Below are 22,377 nucleotides of genomic sequence, written 5' to 3'. Positions count from 1 at the left end.
TCTTTATGTGAGAGAAGAAGAGCATCAGTTGGGGGGTAGAGGGCGAGGGAGAATCAGACTCCCTGCTGGGAAGGGAGTTGGAATTGGGACTTGACCAAGCCGAAGGCAGACCTTTAGGCCACCCAGGTGCCCCTGTTTTAGGTCTGATTTCTTAACATATTCTTTTCCTTTATGTTGGGTCTTTTGTGAACCAGTATTTTATTTTATTTTTAAGTTTTATTATTATTAATTTTTTTAAATTTTTTATTTGTTTTACTTATTTTTTAAAAATATTTTATTTATTTATTTGACAGACAGAGATCACAAGCAGGCAGAGAGGCAGGCAGAGAGAGAGGAGGAAGCAGGCTCCCTGCTGAACAGAGAGCCTTATGAGAGTCTTGATCCCAGGACCCTGGGACCATGAGCCGAGCCGAAGGCAGAGGCTTTAAACCACTGAGCCACCCATGCGCCCCAGGTTTTATTATTATTTAAAAAATACTTACTTAGCAATCTCTTTGCCTACTGTGGGGTTCGAACTCACAAGCCTGAGATCAAGAGTTGCATGCTCTACTAACTGAGCCAGCCAGGCACCATGTGACTCAGTATTTTCTTTCAGAAAATTTTGAGAGTGCATAAGTGAGGTATGTAATTATTATATGGTTTTGGTTCTTGTTTTCTCAGTTGTTGCTTTTACAGACTTTTTTTTTAAAGATTTTATTTATTTATTTGACAGAGATCACAAATAGGCAGAGAGACAGGCAGAGAGAGAGAGGAGGAAGCAGACTCCCTGATGAGCAGATGCCCCTTTTACAGACTTTTAATATAACTGTAATCAATTGAGGGGCATGGATCACTATTTCTCAAAGGCTTGACAAATCGGAAATATGGTTTAATACTTGTTTTAGTAATAGCATCCTAGCTAATATTAATATCTAGTGGTATTTAAATGATAGGTTATCTCAGTAGGACACTGGGAAATTGGGTTTAGATTTATATTTTTGAGATGCTGGTAGAGTATCTCCACCTGTCTGGGTAATTCCTCTGGATAGTTTTTCATTTATCTCAGCTTAGGGATGTCTCTTAGGCTATTTAGTGAATAGTATCATTTATTTTTCTATGAGAGTATAACATAAAAACTATAACAAATTGCTTTTGTACAAAAATGAAATTTCACTTTTTGCTTTTTAACATATTTTAAGCTTAAAATGCTCCAGGAGAATGTATTTTAACTGCCCTATATAATTGACATCCTTGACTTCTTATGTAGGTTGTGTGTATTTATGCTACTGAAATTTTGCAGTTGATTGACATAATGATACGAGCATTCTAAAACCATGCTTATACCTCAATGATCAAAATTATTTTTTTAAAGATTCCATTTATTATTTGAGGGAGAGGGGCAGAGGGGAGAGAAGGCATCCAAGCAGACTCCATACTAAGCAGGGCGCCTGACATGGGGCTCACTTTCACAACCCTGAGATCATGACCTGAGCCAAAATCAAGAGTCGGATGCTTAACCAGCTGAGCCACCTAGGCATCCAAAATTATTTTTGGAAAGAAACTTTTTTTGATCAATACTTGTTTTTGGTCAATAGATGGAGAAATTAAAATCTTAGCTCTTTTATTCAATTCCATGTATTCAATCACTAGTAGTCCTGATACTTTGAGTGAATGCCTTGAATCCAATAGGATTATGAATATTTAAGAAAGTAGTATGATATCTGAATATTTGAGATTGAAGAGGAAATTTAGCAGATTACATCTTTTGTTTTTCTTACAGTATTGAATTCCTACATATTTAGAGTTGAGCTTTTAAAATACTGAAACCAAATCAGACCAAGTATTCTATTTGATTTTTATTTAAATTTTTAAATTTTATTTATTTGAGCTAGAGTGAAAGAGAGAGAGAGAGAGAACACAAGGCTGGGGGAAGGAGAAGCAGACTCCTCAATGAGCAGGGAGCCCGTGTGGAACTTGATCCCAGGAGCCGGGGATTACAACCCAAGCCGAAGGCAGATGCTTAACTGACTGAGCCACCCAGGCACCCCTCTTTTTTATTTTTAAAAAAGATTTTATTATTTATTGGGGGGTGGGGAGGGGCAGAGGACAAGGGAGAAACACTCCCTACTGAGCAGGGAGCCCAACATGGGGCCCAATCCCAGGACTCTGAGATCATGCATGACCTGAGCCAAAGTAAAATACTTAACTGACTGAGCCACCCAGGTACCCCCCAAGTATTCTTTTTTAAACTGCCATTTATTGAACTCTTTCCATATGCAAGGCACTCTCCTAAGCACATTAGTTAGTTGTTTGTTGAATTGTTTTCTTCCCTATAGTTCCGTATCATTATATATTTGTACTAATTTTCCATTCTTGTGGGATACTTTCTTATAAAATATATTAGTTTATACTGTTGAATTTTTATGTTAACTTTGTAGAAGAGAATTTCCTTCATCTCTATCTACACAGAGTTTTTAACACTGTGAAGTGAACGTAAGTAGTCATGAATGCATATATGTCTCTAATTTTCATATAGAGAATAGGGTATGAAGGAATAACATGAGCACCTTAAGGAAAAAAGTTGTGGAAAACAGCTTGAAATTAAAAGGGAATGAGAAGAACACAAGTGGCTTCTAGCAGTGAGGGTATGTTGAACTGTGGGTTCCAACTATCAGTGGTTCAGGCAGAGTATCAATTGCTGGGATGAGAGGACTAGAAGATAATGTATCTTCAGTGTAAATACATATTTGTGTGTGTGTGTGTTTAATAAGATTTCTCAAACCAGAGACTATTGTTTCATGTTATTTATGATATACTTTCAGAATTACAGATTCTAACTCTTATATAACAAATTCTATTCTATTATTAAGGCAATATTTGATTTTCTAAATACTAATATTCCACTAGTAAGGCAGGAAAAGCCTTATTAATAGACATGTTAGTCTGTTGTGATTCCTAGGCCCCCAGTTTCAAATTTTAGAATGTCTATGCAGTGATTATTTTAATCTACCCTAGTAAAATCAGAGAATAGTGGCATTAAAGATTTAAGAATGATGTGACTGATTAGAGAGATGGATGAGTGAATTCATCAGTGAAACATGTACCCATTATGAATTACACATGTGGACTGCAGTTAGTAGGATTTGTTTTGTAGTAAGGGTATTCTCTAATTATCTTAGGAGGCTCCACCTTAAAGTATTTGTTTCAGTATTATTTGTATGTTTAGGTAATAGGATCAACTATTCCAGAAAATAAGCCTAGAGTAGTACCTGGCATTTAGTAGGTACCTAATAACTATTTGTTGAGGCAGTGAATAAATAATGTATTGAAAAATGAAATAAATGGGAATTGACTCTTTTTTTTAGTCATATATTTTTTTCAGAAACATATTTCATTGTCACAGAACTGTATCTAGTAAATACTCCCTAAAATGTGTTTGTAAAGTAGAGGGTGCTACTCTTACCAATCGTCAGAATTGTAAAGATTAAAAAAAAATCATAAGTACATAGCTCAAAGAATTATCACAAAGTAAATATAGCTGTGTAACACCCCTTGGAAAATATTTTAGTCTAACTTGTTCTGCAATAAATAGAAATGATTCTGAATTATAAATTAATGTTGGCTTGACTTCAGAATCTTCTTGGGTGAACGAAAGAATATAGTTTTAAATTTTAATGTTACAAAATGCCTCTTTGTAATATGAATCCTAGTACTCATATAGTAACACCCAATAGCAGTTTTAGTTTTCAGTCATCGGAGATTTATATCTGTGTTTTTGCGAATAATATAAAAAGTTCTTGGTAGATATCAAAACACTATGAATAACAATGTAGTATTTGTCATTACTATGATCATTGAGATAATACAGTGAAACAACACTAAAACGATTTGGTTTAGTCTTTTTGGTTCTTACATGAAAACAATAATAAAAAAAAAACATAGGACATCCTCGTAGATGAATTTAAAAAATATTTTATTGGACCTTGTATAAACGTTTGGTCCTTTCTTTTTTTTTTTTTTTTTTTTAAAGATTTTATTTATTTGACAGAGAGAGATCACAGATAGGTAGAGAGGCTGGCAGAGAGAGAGAGAGAGGGAAGCAGGCTCCCTGCTGAGCAGAGAGCCCGATATGGGACTCGATCCCAGGACTCTGAGATCATGACCTGAGCCGAAGGCAGCGACTTAACCCACTGAGCCACCCAGGCGCCCCCGTTTGGTCCTTTCTTATCCCTAAGTAGTAAAAACTAAATAAACATTCCTTATTATTGGCTTTGGAAGGAGTTGGACTGTTTTTAGATAGCTTATATGTATGTAGAATAACTTCTTTTTTTAAAGATTTATTTTTTATTTACTTATTTGAGAGAGAGAGAGAGAGAGAATGTAAGTGGGGAAGAGGGGTAGAGGGAGAGGGAGAAGCAGACCCCCTGCTGAGCCAGATGCAGCATTCCATTCCAGGTCCTGGGATCCTGCCCTGAGCCAAAGGAAGAGGCTTAACCGACTGAGGCATGCATGCACTCCTAGAATAACTTTTTGTAAATATGACCTAGAGCTGTCTGTGCCGTGTACACTAATCTATTCCTGTATATTGTTAACAAGTCTATGTAGTTATTCTGTGCCTTTTCAGATCTGTTTTCAGTAAAACAGATAAAAAAAGGCAGGTGACACAGTGTTGAAAAAAGACCAACTAAGGCAATACTTGTGTTGACTTGTACTTTGGAGACTCCAGTTTAGTTAGGTTGGATCTCACTATATAAAGTACTAGTTAAGCATTTTATAGAAGTTATAGTTTTTTTTTTTAAAGATTTTATTTATTTGACAGAGATCACAAGTAGGCAGAGAGGCAGGCAGAGAGAGGGGGAAGCAGACTCCCTGCAGAGCAGAGAGCCGGATGCGGGGCTCGATCCCAGGACCCCAAGACCATGACCCGAGCCGAAGGCAGAGGCTTAAACCACTGAGCCACCCAGGTGCCTTAGAAGTTATAGTTTTGAAAACATATTTGTTTGGCCTGTATTTACTGCAGTGATAGAGAATTTGAATCTAATATATGATTGAACTATCTATAAGGGAAAAAAGGAGCTTGAATAGGAGCTTGAAAAGGAGCTTGCATAGTCTCTAGTGATAACATGGGACACTAATTGGATCACTGGGATGGATATAGGGGGAGGGAAAAGAATGATTTTGACTGATTTACCATGAACATAAATATGAAAGCCTATGTTTTTCTGTATTTTGATAGTTTCAGGTTAAAATCCCTTAGTTTTAGATATTAAATGTAGGGAAAATTTAAGTTTATGAGTTCAAATTCGGCCTGGATCATTTTGAGAGAAAGAACATGTGTGCACAGGCGAGTGGGGGAGGGGTAGAGGGAGAGGGAGGGAGAATCTTAAGCAGGCTCTATCCCCAGCGTGGAGTCAGATGGGGGCTCCATCTCACAACCCTGGATCATGACCTGAGTGGAAATCAAGAGTCAGTCACTTAACTGACTGTCACCCAGGTGCCCCCCAAGATCATGTCTTAATTGAGCTTATTCTTCAATTAAAAAAATAGAATATACAATAAAGAATTTCTCATACCTGTCTACCATTTACCCAGTTTTCTCTCTCTCCCCTAAACTTGTTAATTTTGGTATATCCTTAAAGTTCACTTATACAAACATAAACAAATTTGAATATATATATATATATATATTTCTAAGGCCCTCCTTTTTTTACATATAAGCATTTTTTTATACACAGAAAAACAGACTTTGGTAGCCTCAGTGATTTTTAAGGACAAGCTATCTGAGCATTCAGGATGCCTGGATGGCTCAGTTGGTTAAGCGTCTGCCTTCAGGTCAGGTCTAATGATCTCAGGGTCTTGGGATTGAGCCCTGCATGGGGCTCCCTGCTCAGCAGCGAGTCTGTTTCTCCCTCTGCCCCACCCCCACCCCGCTCCTTCTCTCTCTCTCTCTCAAAATAAATAAATAAAATCTTAAAAAAGGCAACCAAACCAACCCAGCTTTAATTGAACTATCATAGAAACAACTAACTTGATTCTAAACCTTGTACTAGCTTATGTATGTCTTTTCCAGTGGCACATTTTTCCTCCCTTCTGCAAGTATTAGAAATGCATATCACTTTGACACACTTGTTTTCTTTTACAGAATGACACTAATGCCACATAAGGTGGAGATTTGACTTGAATGTAAATAATGGTGGCTGTCATGTTTTACAGCTTTGGAGAGTGGAAAGGACCATTTGCAGAGGATAGTCTAAAACGCTGTTTGAAATATGAAAGCATATTTATGAGAAAAACTAGAGGGCAAATTTTAAATTAAGTAATATCTTGTATATATTCAAGTCCATCAAATAAAACTAAATTAATCCTGAAGAACTTTTAAAATTGCAGACATTCCACTGCCCATCTCCCAAAAAGATGTCATTTCGAAAAATGGATCCTAGCTGTACGATAGGATTTTACTGTCGAAACGTTCAGGACTTCAAACGAGCTTCTGAAGAAATCACTAAGGTACTTTTATTTAAAATATTACAATATTTGTAAATAACCTAATTTTTATTAGACATAACCTATAAGAGGACAAAACTCTGTAAATAATTCTTTTGTAAAATTTCCTCTTGATTGTTAATATTATTAGGACTATTGTGAACCAGAAAATTAGACTATTTGGGGACTCCTAGTCTTTGAGACTAATGAAACCCAACTAGTGACCAGTTGAAAGTATCAATTCCTCCACTAGGTGGCACTGTTGAAATAAAAATCCCTTTGCAAACTAGCCATGTGCAAGCAATTAGGGTTATATTTTATTTGAAGAGGATTTTAAAAGGGCAATACCTTAGGGGGTAGAAAAAAATTAATGAAGTATTTGATCAAGCCAAATCGAGCATTATTTCTTGTTAGTCCAAGTGCTTCTTTGATTTTTTTTTAAAGAGAAATGGTATTTTTGGATTTCTCAGAACTGCTTTATAAAATGAGCTGTGTTGTTACCTTCCAATAAGCTTGTCTAATCTGATCTATTCTACTTACAGGATCTTTGAAATAGGTTTATTTAACTCCCTCTCATAAGCTTTAAACTTCTGCATTTTTTTGATCTTTGAGTACTGCTAAAACATTTATAGAACCTTACGATCTGTCTGTTAGTACTTTAGAAAATAAAAAAGATTATTTAGGAAGTAAGCATAAATGGATGGCTGTCTTTATTAGTATCAGTAATAATAGGCTATCATTTTAAGGTAAGTAAAACCAATACTAAATTCATTTTTTGGAATTTTCAACTTGAGTTCAGGTATAATAGTATTCATTACTGCTTTAATTTCCAATTAGTTTCCTTCTGGAAAATGGACCCAGTGGGTTGAAATTTGATTTTTACAATGTAAAAATAGAATAAAAAGTTTCATATAAGCTAAGTTTAGTTTACTTGACCTGCCATGTAAAAGAGGAAATTTAACAGGAAAATGACAGAAAAATGAATGAGAGGAGAAAATGAGATATGTGAGAACCTTTCCTTATTCTTCATTTCTCATAGTTGTCGTCTTTTCATTCTCCTTTTTAACCCAGAGGGCCAAGTGAATGTAACAAAATGTGTCTTCTCTATTTCCCCCCTTTTCTTGTTTGAAGTTAGTATATACATTTGTTTAATTTTTCTTTGGCAATTCTGTCTTTATAAAATATCATGTAAAATATGTGCTAAAATATACAGTCCAGATGATATTGTAATATAGATTTATGTTGATGAACATTTCCCTTTTAAAGCCATTTCTGTTTCTACCAGTTTATTTTCTGTCTAGGTGAAAATAAGTGTGTTTAAAATAGTAGTCTATTCCTGGAATAGAAACAAATCAAATTATCATTACCAAATTAAAAAAAACAAGATGAACAAATGAGTTGCATATTGATATTTTCTGATTAAAACAGTTTTTGTCGGTTTTATATATTATATATATATATATACACACATACATAATATATATTGCCTATATATTTATATTGTTTTTACATGGGAAAAATACCTAGAAATTATTGCTCATGATGCATCAGAGTAATATGCAATATTAAAATAAAGGAAAACCATATTGAAATGTCATTTTGAAGTACTGAGAATTTTTCCAGAGTCAGTTAACTTTTTTTAATAATAGTTTTGTTCTTAAATTAATAGCTTTTCATAGCAGTATCAAAAACTCTCTTTGTTGATTAATAACTTGATCATTTACTTTTGCTTGGAAAATTGTAAGTGAAATAGTTTTCCTTTTCATCTTAAAAACTGAACTTGGCATTTTTATGTTAAACTTATTTTTTTCTTTTTAAAAATTAATACATTTTATATTATTTGTTTCAATGCAGGATATAATTTCAGTTGTCTCATTTTGAAAATAAAGCTAGGTAGCCTAGATTCTCATGTTTAATTTATTATGTGTGGATGAGTATTCTAATGCCATATATTACATGATTTTTAAAATGTTAATAAAAATTGTGAAATTAATTCAGTGTTTAGCACAGCTCAGCCCAGCAAGTATCTGAATAACTACCATGTTGAGAGCATAAAATCACCAAGCCATAATACTACTTTTGAACAGGTATAAGGTTTCTGCCCTCAAGTAGCATTTGTAGGCCAGGAGAGGGAATAAGACAAGTACACATACATTACATTGAATATGATAAGCACTAGTACAGAAACAGAAACAAATTGACAGCAGAAGGATGGATGTTGAAATGAGAGCAATGTCACATCCAAGTCAAAGTTCTTTATTGTGATGGTGATATTTAATTTGGCCCTTAAAGTGTAGGCTTAATTTTTACTGCTGTAAGGAAAAGAAAGGTTACTTCAAGCAGAGGAAATAACAAGAGGAAACGTATTGGAAAAGGAAAATGTAGAGCTTGACTAGAGAATGGCAAATAGTCCAATTTGTTAGTGCCAAGGGTACATGTAGAGTAGGATCTCTGTCTTCTGACTCCCTAAATTAGGATCCTCTATGGCCTGAGAGTCTCCAGTTCTAACAAGCCTCCCAAGTAGTCTTGTATTCCAAATTTGAGAACCATTGGTGTAAGACTGCAAACCAAAGTGTGACACTTGATGTTTTTAGGTAGCACCAGGATACATATTTTAATCCATATGTATTTATTTATATTCATATTAGAAAAATATAACTGGCATATTAAACATGTGATTTCCTGTTAATTAATGATTTGTACAAGGCTGTTTAAGTTAAAAACTATGGAAAAAAAAGAATCATTAATCGTAACAGAGATGGTGTACATAAAAAAATAATGAAGAGGGTATATGTGTGTCCAAGGCTTGGAAAACACTGCTGTAGGAAACAGCAAAGGATGAGGCTAGAAGAGGAAGTTGGATACTATTGTGAAGAGTCTTGAATGCCAGGCTGAAGAGGTTTGTAATTTAGCAATATGTTGATTTTATTAAATTAGTTTTTTAATTTCAAGCATACAGAAATATAGAGAATAACATAATAAATACCCATGTGCTACCATTGAGCATAAGGGAAAAAAATACATATATAACTGAAGCATTTTAACCTTCCTCAACCTTATTCTCTTCCTTTCTTCCCAGTGGTAGCTATTATCCTATGTTAGTATATAATATTCATTCTTTATATATATACATAAACAATATATACTACTTTGCGTGTTAGTAAATTTATCACAAATGATATGTTTATATGAAAATGTTTATATATCCTGCCATTTGCTTTTTCATTTAATAGTGACTTAGAAATTAGATCTATATGGATTGGTCTAGCTTATTCATAACTGCTGAATAGTAGTACATTTTACAATCTACTACTTTTTATTTAAACTGTCTTTTGTTAATGGTCATCTAGCTTGTTTCATTTTCCAATTACAAATAATGTTTTTAAGAATATCCTTGTTCTTATCTCTTCATTTACATGTACTATGTTAACTGGGATTATTACAGTAGATACCCTAGACACAGCAGAGTAGAACTGCTGGGTCTCAGGGTGTGCATATTTTTAGATTTGCTAGATATTGTCAAATGCTCTCCAAAGTAATCATACCAAGGAGTCTATGAAAATTTCCAATGATTCACATCCTTATTAAAACTCGATATTGTAAGACTTCTATACTTTTATCCAATCTCATGGATATAAATATAAATATAGCTACAAAGTATTTCTTTGTAGTTTTAATTTGTATTTCCCTGATTAATAGTGGAATTGAGCATCTTACCAAAGTTTATTGGTCCTTTGGTTCCCCTTTTGTGAATTTCTTATTTATTCCCTTTCTCTAATTCTCTGTACGGTTATTTGAGTTGAAGGAAATCAAATCAAATTTATAATTTTGGATCCTACCACTTGTTGGCTCTGTGTGTTGTAAATATATTCTCCCAGGCTACTATTTTCACTTGTTAAGGGTGTCTTTAATTTTTGTCAAATTAGTAAATCTTTTTCTTTATGGGTTTTGAATTTTTTATCAAAGAAATACGTAATAACCAAAGTCATAAATAGAATTCCTAAATTCTCCTACATTTCTTCCAGAAGTTTTATGTTTCACATTTAAAACTTGTATATGTCTTAAGATCTGCATCTTCTTTGGGGAAAAAATGGATAACTGATTGTTCTAGCATTATTTATTAAAAAGCTAACCTTTCTTCATTGATTTGTAATGCTTTTTTCAAAGACTTGGATGAGGACAGTGCTGTGGGATGGGAGAGGAAGGAACTGTTCGGAGAGTTTGTGAAAGTAGAATCTATAAGATCAAGCAGTTTTGAGGGCAAGTGAAAGGCGGAGCCCCTAAACAAGTCTGCTTTACATCTGAGTGTCTAGGAAAAAACAATTATTAGTTCATTAATATGGCAGTTCAGGTAATCAATAAGATTTGAGTGCTCTCACCCCTACCATTCTGCCAAAACTCCACATGGCCAAGTCCATTAGTCATATCTTTGTCTTCATCCCACGTATCCTGACATTAATATTTGCCATAAATGAACACTCACTATACCTTCATACATCTTCTTCATTTGGCTTCTATAATCACTCTCTTGATTTTTCTCATTCTTCATTAGTTTTTCCCTCTCATTTCTCCTTTGTCTGCTCTTCTCCCCAGTCTCTTAATGTTGGAACACCCCCTGGCTTAGTCTTCAGTTCTAATGTCTTTTTTATCTTGGTTATCTCTTCTAGCCCTATAGCTTTAAATATCAAATATAAGTCAGCTAAAACCAAGATCATGTCTTCAACTCAAACCTCTCTTTCCAGTTAAAGATTACATATGTCCAAATGCATTCAGCATCCTATATATGTCTGATATACATTTCCAAAATCAGATTCTGATCTTCCTTTTCAAGCCTCTTTCTGCTCATAATTTTCCTCTTCTCATTTAAGGGCAAATTTATCTGCTAAGGCCAAAAGCTTGGGGTTATCCTTACCTTCTTACTCTCTCTCATATCCTATAATCAATTAGATGTTCAATATATATCTAGAATCAGACCACTTTTCATATCTCTGCTGATAGTACTGTGGTCTGCAATGGCCTAATTTGTTTCTAAACTTCCTCCCCCAAACCTATTCTTTCTTTCTTTCTTTTTTTTTTTTTTATAAGATTTATTTATTTATTTGACAGAGATCACAAGTAGGGAGAGAGGCAGGCAGAGAGAGGAGGAAGCAGGCTCCCTGCCTAGCAGAGAGCCCCACAAACCTGTTCTTGATTTAGCAGCCTTACTGATTTTTTAAAAACCAAAGTCAAAGCACACCACTCTTTTCCTCAGAAACCTGCATTGACTTTTCAGTTCACTTATAAATAAAAAGTTCTTACCATATCCTCTAAGACCCCAGATGATGTATGTTTCCATGCCCCATTCCCTTACCTCAACCCCTTATCCCTTACTCTACCCTCTTTCACTCTGCGTTAGTCATGTTGGCCTCCTTGCAGATATCTACCCTAGTTGCAATGGACTGGAATGCTTTTTTCCTCAGATTATCCGTAGGACTGATAATCCTTGCTTCCTTTAAGGCGCTTCAGTGAGGCCTAATTTGATCACCTTATTTAAAGGTGCCGTGTCCTCTACCATTCCTTCTTACCTTAGTTATTTTATTTTTTTCTTAGCAGTTACAACTTTCTAATACACTATAAAATTTACTTATATTACTGTTACATTTATTATATTATATATATATATTATTATATTTATTATTACCTGTCTTCCCCAGTAGAATATAAACTTCACAAGGGCAGGAATGTTTTGCCTGTTTAGGTCACTGATGTATCCCAAAGCATCTACAACACTGCCTGGCCCATAGTAAGTACTCACTATATTGAATGACTGTTTGGTGCTGGGTATGCACTTGTGAACAAGAAAGTTATGACTTCTAGCTTCATGAACATACAGTCTAAGTGGACAAGATGAACATTAAATCAACAAGTAAGTGGATAACAAAAATTTAAAATTCCATAAAAATATAGTGTTATGGACAAGAAAAACAGGAAACATATAATTTAATTTGGGGAGTACAAATTTTATAAAGTATATCCATTTCATTTTCCTTAATGTAATAGTGAGGGTCCTCCTAATTACATGAAGATGTAACTGATACATCTTCATGACTTGCTTTTAAGAATTTGAAACCTTGATTTGGGAGCAGATAAGATGAGCAATAGAGTCTGGTGTGATAGAGATAGCAGAATTTCTGGTAGAGTTAGGAGTATCTTTTATGTCATTGAAATGGTCAATCATGGAATCTCTCTGGATAGGGAAGCAAATGATCTGGGAGAATTGAGAGAGGTGGAAAATTTGGAAGTCAGGTGAATATGATGAAGTCAGGTTTACTGGGATGCATCTAAAACAATACCTCTTCCACTTCTTTAGATTTTAGGATCTGTATGGAACAGTTCTGTTTAATCCTGTCTTTGATCTTTCTATTAACAATCTTCTCCTTCCCTCCCTTTCTCGTCTCTCAATAGTTAACTGTGTTGTTAAATTTTTTCATGTCCTTTTTGTTCCTGCATAGTATGTAAGATATGTGATAAAAGTTTCCGCTTGTAATTGTGGGTTTGTTCATTTCTCCTTCAAGTTCTCTTGCCTTTTGTTTTGTATATTTTGATTACATACAAATTCAGTATTGTTAGGTCTTCCTATTGAATTGACTCTCCACGTTCTGCAGGGTGAACTTGCTCACATTTCATAAGTATCCTGCCAACACATCTCTTTGCCAATCCCTGACTTAGATTATGTCTCCACTGCTCTGCTTTCTTACAAAAAGGCCTGATGTAGATTATTTTTATCTTATCTCACATCCCCTGTTCTTCCTTTTTTTTACTTGTTCTCAGCCTAAAGATAATTGTAAAATAAAATACTATTTTTTAATGATAAAACTTAACTACCTAATAGTACTGATGTTTGAGCAGAAAATCTCAAATAAAAATGTGAGTATTAGGAAATTGTTTGATTATGGAATGAATGTCCACACAGGAAAAAATATTTATAAGTATCCAGCTGTCCTCTAGCTACAGAACAAACATGATTTACAGCCATTGGATCCCAGATATCTAAGAGATCTTAGGGGTTATTTTTAATAAAATAATAAAAATTATAAATTTTTAATTTATAAATTATAATAAAAATATTTACAAGTATCTAGCTGTCCTCTAGCTATAGAACAAATGTATATTATAGCCATTGAATCCTGGATATCTAGGAGATCTTAGGGGTTATTCAATCCAGAGCTAACGTCTGTGGAGTCCTTACCATATGTTTGATATTGTGCTACACACCTGATATATATTATCTCATTTAATCTACACAAACCTTCTGAGGTAGATACTGTTATCCCCTTGTACATATGAGGAATCTTACTTTGGTGGTATAGCTGCCTTCCATGACGAATCTTGTCCTTACAGAGGTTCAGTAACCTTCATAAAAGGTCACAACTAATAAATGATAGTGCTGAGATTTAAACCTCAGACACTTTGACTTTGAGAATATGCGCTCATAAACACTATTCTCTATAGTCTCCTCTTTATCCATCAATCCACATGGTCTGGACAGTTGACTATCTAATCTTCATTTAGGTAATGGTGAGCTAAGTATTTTCCTGGAAGTCTTTTCAATTTTTGGACAGATCCTTATTGTTAAAAAAGCATTTCCTATATTGAGCTGGAATCATTCTCTACATAACTTTTACTCCATCTCACAAAGCAAGAGAATAAGTTTGCTTCCTCTTCTAGAACAAACATTCCCTTTTCTCCAGGGGTATGCAGTTTCTCATACCCATTGCTATTTGGTAAATGTATTTTTGTAAATACCTTAGTGTGTCAGGTTTATGTTCATGATTATATTTCCCCTCCTAGTCCTATACTTTCCAAGTGAAATTTGAGGGATATTTTTCTTTCATAGGTCTTTTTCTGGGTTTTAATGATAAGAACTCTGATTTCTTTTAAAATCTTCAGGGACTTACTGTTTATTGGGAAGACATGAAGTGGATATTAAAAATAAATGACTGTAGGGGCGCCTGGGTGGCTCAGTGGGTTAAGCCGCTGCCTTCGGCTCAGGTCATGATCTCAGGGTCCTGGGATTGAGTCCCGCATTGGGCTCTCTGCTCAGCAGGGAGCCTGCTTCCCTCTCTCTCTCTGCCTGCCTCTCTATCTACCTGTGATCTCTCTCTGTCGAATAAATAAATAAAATCTTTTAAAAAAATAAATGACTGTAAAAATATATTTAGTAAATGCTAACATTGTGATAATAATGACAGTAATAATAGCCAACATATTAGAGGCCCGGTAATCTGAGTACTTTCCTCACAACAACTTTGTGGCAAAGATGCTATCAATACTGACATTTTACAGCCTAAAGAAAACGAGACAGTCTTGTTAAGTAACTTGCCCAGGGTCATACAGTTTGTAGGTATTAGCCAGGTTTTAGCAGAGACTAAGTTCCATAGTCCCTGTTTGTAATCCTTGTGCTACACAAATCTGTAGAACTTTGGGAAAAGTCATAAGCACTTCAGTAGATTTTGGGCTGGAACTTTGAGGACTGAGTTTGTATGATCAGAAAGGATGTAGGAAGGGCAGCTAGATGATAGGAATATCATGAGCAGAAACATTACAGTAGAGTGTTACTGAATGTTTATGGTTGAATGTTAGGAGGTAGAATGTTTAATGTGGCTAACAAGGGCCTGGATGATCTGGCTTTTATGTACCAACCATTCTTCCTTTTTTCCTCTATCCTTGAGCCACACAGGCCCTCTTTCTGTTCTTTGAACATGCTAAGTGTATTGGCATCCTAGGCCTTTGTACTAGCTGATTTTCCTACCTGGAATGTTTTTCTCCTAGAACTCTAATGTGCGATTGTGTATTATTATTATTTGGGTCTCAGCTTGGCTTTTACTGACCAGAGAACCTACAGGAGCCTTCCTGCCTTCCTTACCACATTACCCTGTTTTATTTTTATCATAGTTCTCCTCTCCGAATAGTGTGCAAGCACCATTAGTTACCTGTTCAATATCCACCTCTCTTTTTTATTGTTTGGCTGAGAGAATCCTGTAATTTGGGGGAACAGTGTGCCCAAATATTCATTTTTCTTGGTCTCCCTTGTATTTAAGCACAGTTTGGCCAGTGAAATACAAGGGGATGTATGTTGGAAATATCTGGGGAAAAATTTGCTCTTCTGATAAAATGGTAGATTTAGATGTGGTTCTGTCACTCCCTTTATATCTACCTGCCCCTGTCTTGAATGGGAACGCAACACCTGGGGTTTCTGTAGTTCTTTGTGACCATGAGGGAAAGGCCAAGAGAATTGTAGGAACTGTTTGACATCAATTAACCAAAGGTAGCATTGTCAGACTCTTTTGTTATATTCCTGGTACCTAAAACCATTGCTGTATTTTATCTTTTTGTCAGTTGGCACAGAAACCATTCCTAACTAATAAAGATGACGTTGTCAGTGATAGAAACCTGGAGAAGTTTGGAAGGGAGCTAATTTGGGGAGGCAGAAATGATCATCAGTTTGAGTTGATATTGCAGCATGCCTCTACTTACTGTAGGAGGCGGTATAGTATAGTGGTTATAACAGTACCAGCCTGCTTAAGTTTAAATGCTGGCTCTGCAAGTTACGGCTATGTGAACTTGCACAAGTCACCTAACCCCTCAATATTTTTCAGTTCCCTCAACTGTAAATTATGGATAATAACAAAGCCTAACAGAGAAATGGCTGAAACTAAGAATAGATAATATTTTTGAGAACATGGACTATATAAAGAAGATAAAGGATCAATAGCTGATTAATATCTGCATTTTGGGATGTAGGAATAAATAGAGTCAATGAAGGAGATAGAGAAGAAATAGTTTAGAGAATAGGAGAAACAGGAAAGCAAAATATTGCAGAAATCAAAGGAAGTGAGTATTTTAAGAAAGTAATGCTTAGCAGTGTCGATTACTATAAAACTATTAAGAGAATAGGAACTAATAAAAGCTTTTTTTATTTGAGAACCAGAAGAGAGTATGTTCAGTATGGCAAGGGGTAAAAGTTGGGTTACAGTAATTTAAGATTGAGCAGAGAGAAAACAGAGAGGAGTGAGTATCACATGCTCATTTAACTTACTTCAGTTCAACTACGTGAACTCTTGCAATAAAACAGGAACATGTTTTTCCATGTGTACTCTTTATTACATACTCTAAATTAATATAGACTGTAGTGTATTGTACTACATGTACAATTGTACTACATGTACAACTATTCCATGTTATGGAATAGGTTTGTACACACAAGACTATGCATAACACCCTTTAAACAATTTAAAGGCCTTTTGAAGATAATTTTAATTATATTGATTTTGACTGTTTGATTTTCACATAGTGGGCTGACTTTAGAACCTAACCACTACATAAAATGTAGCTCCACTGTGAATATAGTTTTGAATACAGACCACATAGTACTCTGTACTGGTTATAATTTTACATGTGTGGTGGCAGAAGCTAGAGCTAAAGGTTTTTTTACCCTGGGGAAGAAGAGGTCATCTCTTCGTTCTATTTCTGTTCTTCCTCACACCTATGAGCATTATAGAAGAAGAAATTGCTTAACTTATGTCCTCCAGCTTTTTCCTTTCTAGATTTTGAAACCTGTCAACTTAGCACATGGGAAAAATGTGATAAATTATTTGAACTCCTGAAAAATGATTTTGCTTCTTATGTTTTTATTATTATTATTTTTTAGAGATTTTATTTATTTATTTGCCAGAGAGAGAGAGCGCACGAGCACAGGCAGGCAGAGTGGCAGCAGAGGCAGAGGGAGAAACAGGCTCCCCGCCAAGCAAGGAGCCCGATGTGGGACTTGATCCCAGGACGCTGGGATCATGACCTGAGCCGAAGGCAGCCGCTTAACCAACTGAGCCACCCAGGCGGCCCTGATTTTGCCTTTTAGATAATAAAGCTGCTTTAGTGTATCTTTGATTATGTTATTAAAATACAACAGAAGGCTTGCCTATTCTAAAATTATTGTTGAGCAAACCATTGAATCACCTTTTGAAAAGCAACCGTGAGATAGTAAACTCAGTTATCTTAAATTTTTTAAAAAATGGTTTTCTCCTAACTATCTAAGATATACATGTTAGAAAGTTTGGAAATTAGAAGTCTAACAAAAAAATCACCACTAAGTCTTTTGTTCATAGAAAACTTTATATTTTGTTGTATCTCCTTCTAGCCTTTTGAAAATACGTATTTAAAATGATTTTAACAGGGGCACCTGGGTGGCTCAGTGGGTTGGGCTGCTGCCTTCGGCTCGGGTCATGATCTCAGGGTCCTGGGATCGAGCCCCGCATCGGGCTCTCTGCTCCGTAGGGAGCCTGCTTCCCTCTCTCTCTCTCTCTCTCTGCCTGCCTCTCTGCCTACTTGTGATCTCTTTCTGTCAAATAAATAAATAAAATCTTAAAAAAAAAATAAAAAAATAAAATGATTTTAATATAACAGATTATATTTTATATATAACTTTATACCCTATTTTTTTCTTTTAACATTATATAATTTCCCAAGTTTTTGTTCTCTTTTATTTTGTATATCTCAATTGATAATACCCTGTATCATACATAATCTAGTTTAGATTTTTTTTTAAATGTAGCTTTTATGTAATCCATCATAGAGCGACTTTAAGCTTAGTTTTAACTTGTAATACAAGAAAAGAAGACTAAAGTTTTCACTTTTGATAAAAGTTTTTAGAATCAAATTTTCAAATCAGTGTTTTTTTTTTTTTTTAAACAAGTCTGAAAAAACATTCTTGATAGGGTGCTTAGGAGCTGGGAAAATGTTTAAAAGGCATATTGATAAGTGGTTGAGGCCTAATATTCCCAATAATTCCTTATTAGTTAATCTCTTTTTATTGTTGCTGCTGCTGTTGTTAAGTCATCTTGGGAAAGTAATTTAAATCCTTGGGAGCTCAGTTTTCCCATTTATAAAATGAGAGTAAGCTCAATAATTTCTAATGTTTCCTTTGGCATGCCATATTTATGTTCTAAAATTATTTCTTCCCTATCATATCATATTTATGTACTGATAGGTTATCACTTACCTTACTGCCCAACTCACTTGTCCTTTAATATGTATATTTAAAATAGGCTTTATTTTTTAGAGACATTATAGTTTCATAGCAAACTGAGTGAAAAATACAGAAAGGTTCCATATGCTTCCTTCCCCATCAAAATTCCCCACTAGACATGTCTTATAATTGATGAACCTACATTGGACACATAATTATTATCACCCAAAGTCTACAGTTTACATTATGGTTCACTCTTGGTATTATATATTCTGTGGGTTTGGAAAGGTGTATAATGATATGTAGCCACCATTATAGTATCATACAGAATAGTTTTCCTGCACTAAAAATTCTTTATATTCCACCTATTTATCTCTCCCTTCCTATTAATCCCTGATAACCACGAGTCTTATTACCTACATAATTTTGTCTTTTCAGAACATAATATTGTTGGAATCTTGCAGTTTGTAACCTTTTCAGATTGTCTTTCACTTAGTGATACACACTTAAGTTTCCTTCATGTTTCTTATGGCTTGATAGCTCATTTCTTTTTAGTGCTGAATAATATTCCATTGTCTGGAGGTACCAATTTATTTATCCTTCACCTTCTGAAGGACATCTTTGTTGCTTCCAAGTTTTGGCAATTCTGAATAAAGCAAGTTTTTGTGTGGATATAAGGTTCAGTTCATTTGAATAAACCTTTAATGTATTTTTCATTTGATAATCTTTAAAATATTTTAAATAAATCAAGAAAAGTTAGAAAAACTTGAAACAAGATGGGATCAGGAAGGAGACAAACCATAAGAGACTCTTAATCTCACAAAACAAACTGAGGGCTGCTGGGGGAAAGGGGGTGGTGGCTATGGAGAGGGTAGTTGGGTTATGGACATTGGGGAGGGTATGTGCTATGGTGAGTGCTGGGAAGTGTGTAAGCCTGATGATTCACAGACCGGTACCCCTGGGGCAAATAATACATTATATGTTAATAAAAATAATTAATAAAAAAAAGAAAATATGGTGTCGAGTAACCAAATTCAAAAAGAAAACAAATGTCACATTGGTCAATTTTAGAAAGAAAGATATTTTCCCCCCTCAAAAAAAAAAAAAGTTAGAAAAACTATAGTTCTTAAAGCCTAAATCAATAAATACATATAAGGGGGCCTTACACTACAAGTGAGTTTGCAAAAAGTAAGTATATTTTGTAATTAAAGGACAAAGATCCCCTTTCTGACATTTTGCCCTGGGTCACAGATTTGAATCTTAGTTGATGAGCTGCTAATAAACCTAAATGACTTCTTATTGATCTTGAAAGAAAGGATGAAGAGATGATAATATTAGCTTTGTTGTGCTGATTTGAAAATGATACAATGCCCATTAGATATTAACTTTTATAAGTAACATTAAATGAATATAAAATGAAAATTTTCAGCTGTATTCCAGCCATTAGCTGGAGGTGAAAGAGGCTTGATCACATTATTTTTATCTTCTGCACTTTTCCTTCTTTCTTCCCTTTTTTTATAGAATGTAAATAAACTTGAGCAATGTGTACTTTAGGAGAGCAATTTGAATAATAGGTTATGAATTTCATTACATCCAATTTTTTCTAAGTACTTAATTATTTTTAAATGGTTCATTCCCATTCAGTTTAAAAAATGTATTTCATAGTAACTGTCTCATTGAAACATTTTAAGTTTAACATTGTATCTGTATGCTAGAGCTTTATATTTATTTAAGCCACATTTCAAGAGAATCTATAAATGCAATATATAAGAATTTGATGATCCTTCAGTTGAATATTGACATTTGGGAGAATTTAGTTTTTACCCCTGAAATTATCCTTTAGAAACAAATTATAATTAATTGATCATGATTAATGATGTGTAAATACTGTTGGTATTTTTTCAGCATTCTCTGTAATTCACATAAATTTCTCAGAATCCTTACAGGTCCTGGTTATCCATAGAAAAGTTTGTTTCTACCACAATGTCATTCAAAAATTTTATTCACTCTTAATGTTTTAATTTTTTAATAGAATTTATTTAAAAGAAAGTTTTAAAGTGGTTTAGAATGGGTTGTTGGATTGTTAACAAATCCCAAATTGACAAAGGTTATAACGTTGTTGGGTCTTGCCACAAAATTCCAGGTACTGCTTTTTTCACTTTTGAATTATGTAGCTTTAAGAATGTAATATGTAAGGTATGGATTATTACTATCTATAACAACACTATTTTTCATGTTTACCAAATTATTGAAAAAATATTTTTTAAAATATGTGACTATGAAAAGACTAAATTTTTTAAAATAGCTTTTTATTACTGCTTTTGGCCAATTTAACATTTCTCTGAGGTAAGAAGATTGGCTATCTTTTGCTGCATTTTATAGACGATAGTCAGGTAGAGTGATTTTGTCCAAGGTCTCATCAAGGTGAGTTGTAGAACTGAGTTTAGAATGGGCCCTTTGACTCAGTTTAATGGTTTTTCTTCTGTGTAATGGTAACAGTCTTTCATAGTATTTTACCATAGTCAGTAATACCATTTTGTTTTATTGTCTGTTACTACCAAAAGAAGAGAAATCTTGATTCTTTAGTAAACCTTTAAGTCACAGAAGGTGATTAGAAGACTGACTTTGGTGGGGGGTGGGGGTAGGAAGTGAATGATAATGTACTTAATTTTGATGATCTACTCTTAAATGGAGAAGCAGGTATTTAGCTATAAGTAAACTCTGCAATGCTAATTAACTTTTTGTCTTTTGTGAGAACAGTGAAACAGTGGTACTGGATAAATGTAAATGAGAGAAACTAACAAGAGAGATTCAGGGCTAAAACATTAGATTTCGTTGTTTGGTCCTAGTGTGCACTTTTGCATAAGTGATTTTTCTGTACTTTCTGTTACAGATGCTGAAAATTTCTTCTAAGGAGAAATATCCCTTATTTACTTTTGTAAATGGTCATTCCAGAGACTATGATTTTACATCTACTACAACCAGTGAAGAAGACCTTTTCTCAGAGGATGAAAAGAAAAGATTAAAAAGATTTAGCACAGAAGAATTTGTCTTGCTCTAAAGATTAGTGTTCTTGTGCTTGTTGAGAAGAACTCCTCTGCAGGGGGAAAAATGAAGAGAAACAAGTTTACTTGAAACTGGCTTATTTTCACAAATATCTTAATTTCATATGTTCTTTAAAAAAAAAGAACATTTGGAAATATACAAGTTTTAGAGATATTTTTCTGAAAGAGAAATGATTTAATGAATCTTTATTTCTAATAAATATCAAGTGATTCTGGCTGCATTCCTGTTTCCCTAAGATCTGCTAACGTTAACTCTAACTTAATTGTAAGCCTTCCAGTCTTCAGATTCTTCCACCTGAGGCCACTAGTCTCCTGAAGGGTTTGTGATATAGGTCCCCAAATCAGAATCACCAAATAAGTTTGAAAGCTTCCACTTAGACACTAACAACCAGAAGACCAGAGAATGAACCTTCTGCATAGCCTCCTCATATTAATGCAACCAAAGGATACTTATGGATGTATCTGGATATATTAAACAGCAGTTGTTAGCTGTGATATGCATACAATTATATAAGTAGAACTGTAAGTTAATGTAATACTTAGCAGTATGATTTTATAATGGCTCCTCATTTTGCTTGCTATCAAGTCTTCTCTGAGGAGTGAATATAAAGTATTGGTGTTCCCCAGAAATTTAAAGGTTATGTTATTAATAACTTCATCTAATCAAATCAGATAAAGGCAATTTTAAGGCAGTAGTACTGTTTGTTTCCTGTCTCAAAAATGGAATTTTATGGGAATTCTGCTTACTATGGAGTTTTTTAATCTAAAGATAAGGACTAAGAAAGATATAAGTAAATGCTTCTCAATGTGATTTTTGCTATTTGTATGAATCACTGTAGTGGTATT

At 34.3% G+C, this 22,377-nt stretch overlaps 1 protein-coding gene across 3 annotated transcripts in view; it reads left to right on the top strand.

Annotated features, from left to right (window-relative positions):
- Nucleotides 1–21,922, top strand: part of ATG4C (autophagy related 4C cysteine peptidase) — a 76,688-nt gene extending 54,766 nt beyond the window's left edge. For 2 of the 3 annotated variants that reach the window (XM_032302228.1, XM_032302227.1), the window contains exons 10-11: nt 6,367–6,486; nt 21,360–21,527. In XM_032302228.1, coding sequence (XP_032158119.1) covers nt 6,367–6,486; nt 21,360–21,527 — 288 coding nt within the window. Of the gene's footprint in view, nt 1–6,366; nt 6,487–21,359 lie in introns of all 3 variants that reach the window. The other variant, XM_032302226.1, reaches the window with a different exon arrangement.
- The last annotated feature ends 455 nt before the right edge of the window (nt 21,923–22,377 follow it).

This window comes from Mustela erminea, chromosome 10 (genome assembly GCF_009829155.1).
Source record: "Mustela erminea isolate mMusErm1 chromosome 10, mMusErm1.Pri, whole genome shotgun sequence".
Classification (NCBI taxonomy): domain Eukaryota; kingdom Metazoa; phylum Chordata; class Mammalia; order Carnivora; family Mustelidae; genus Mustela; species Mustela erminea.
This window is presented reverse-complemented; position numbering and strand designations above follow the sequence as displayed.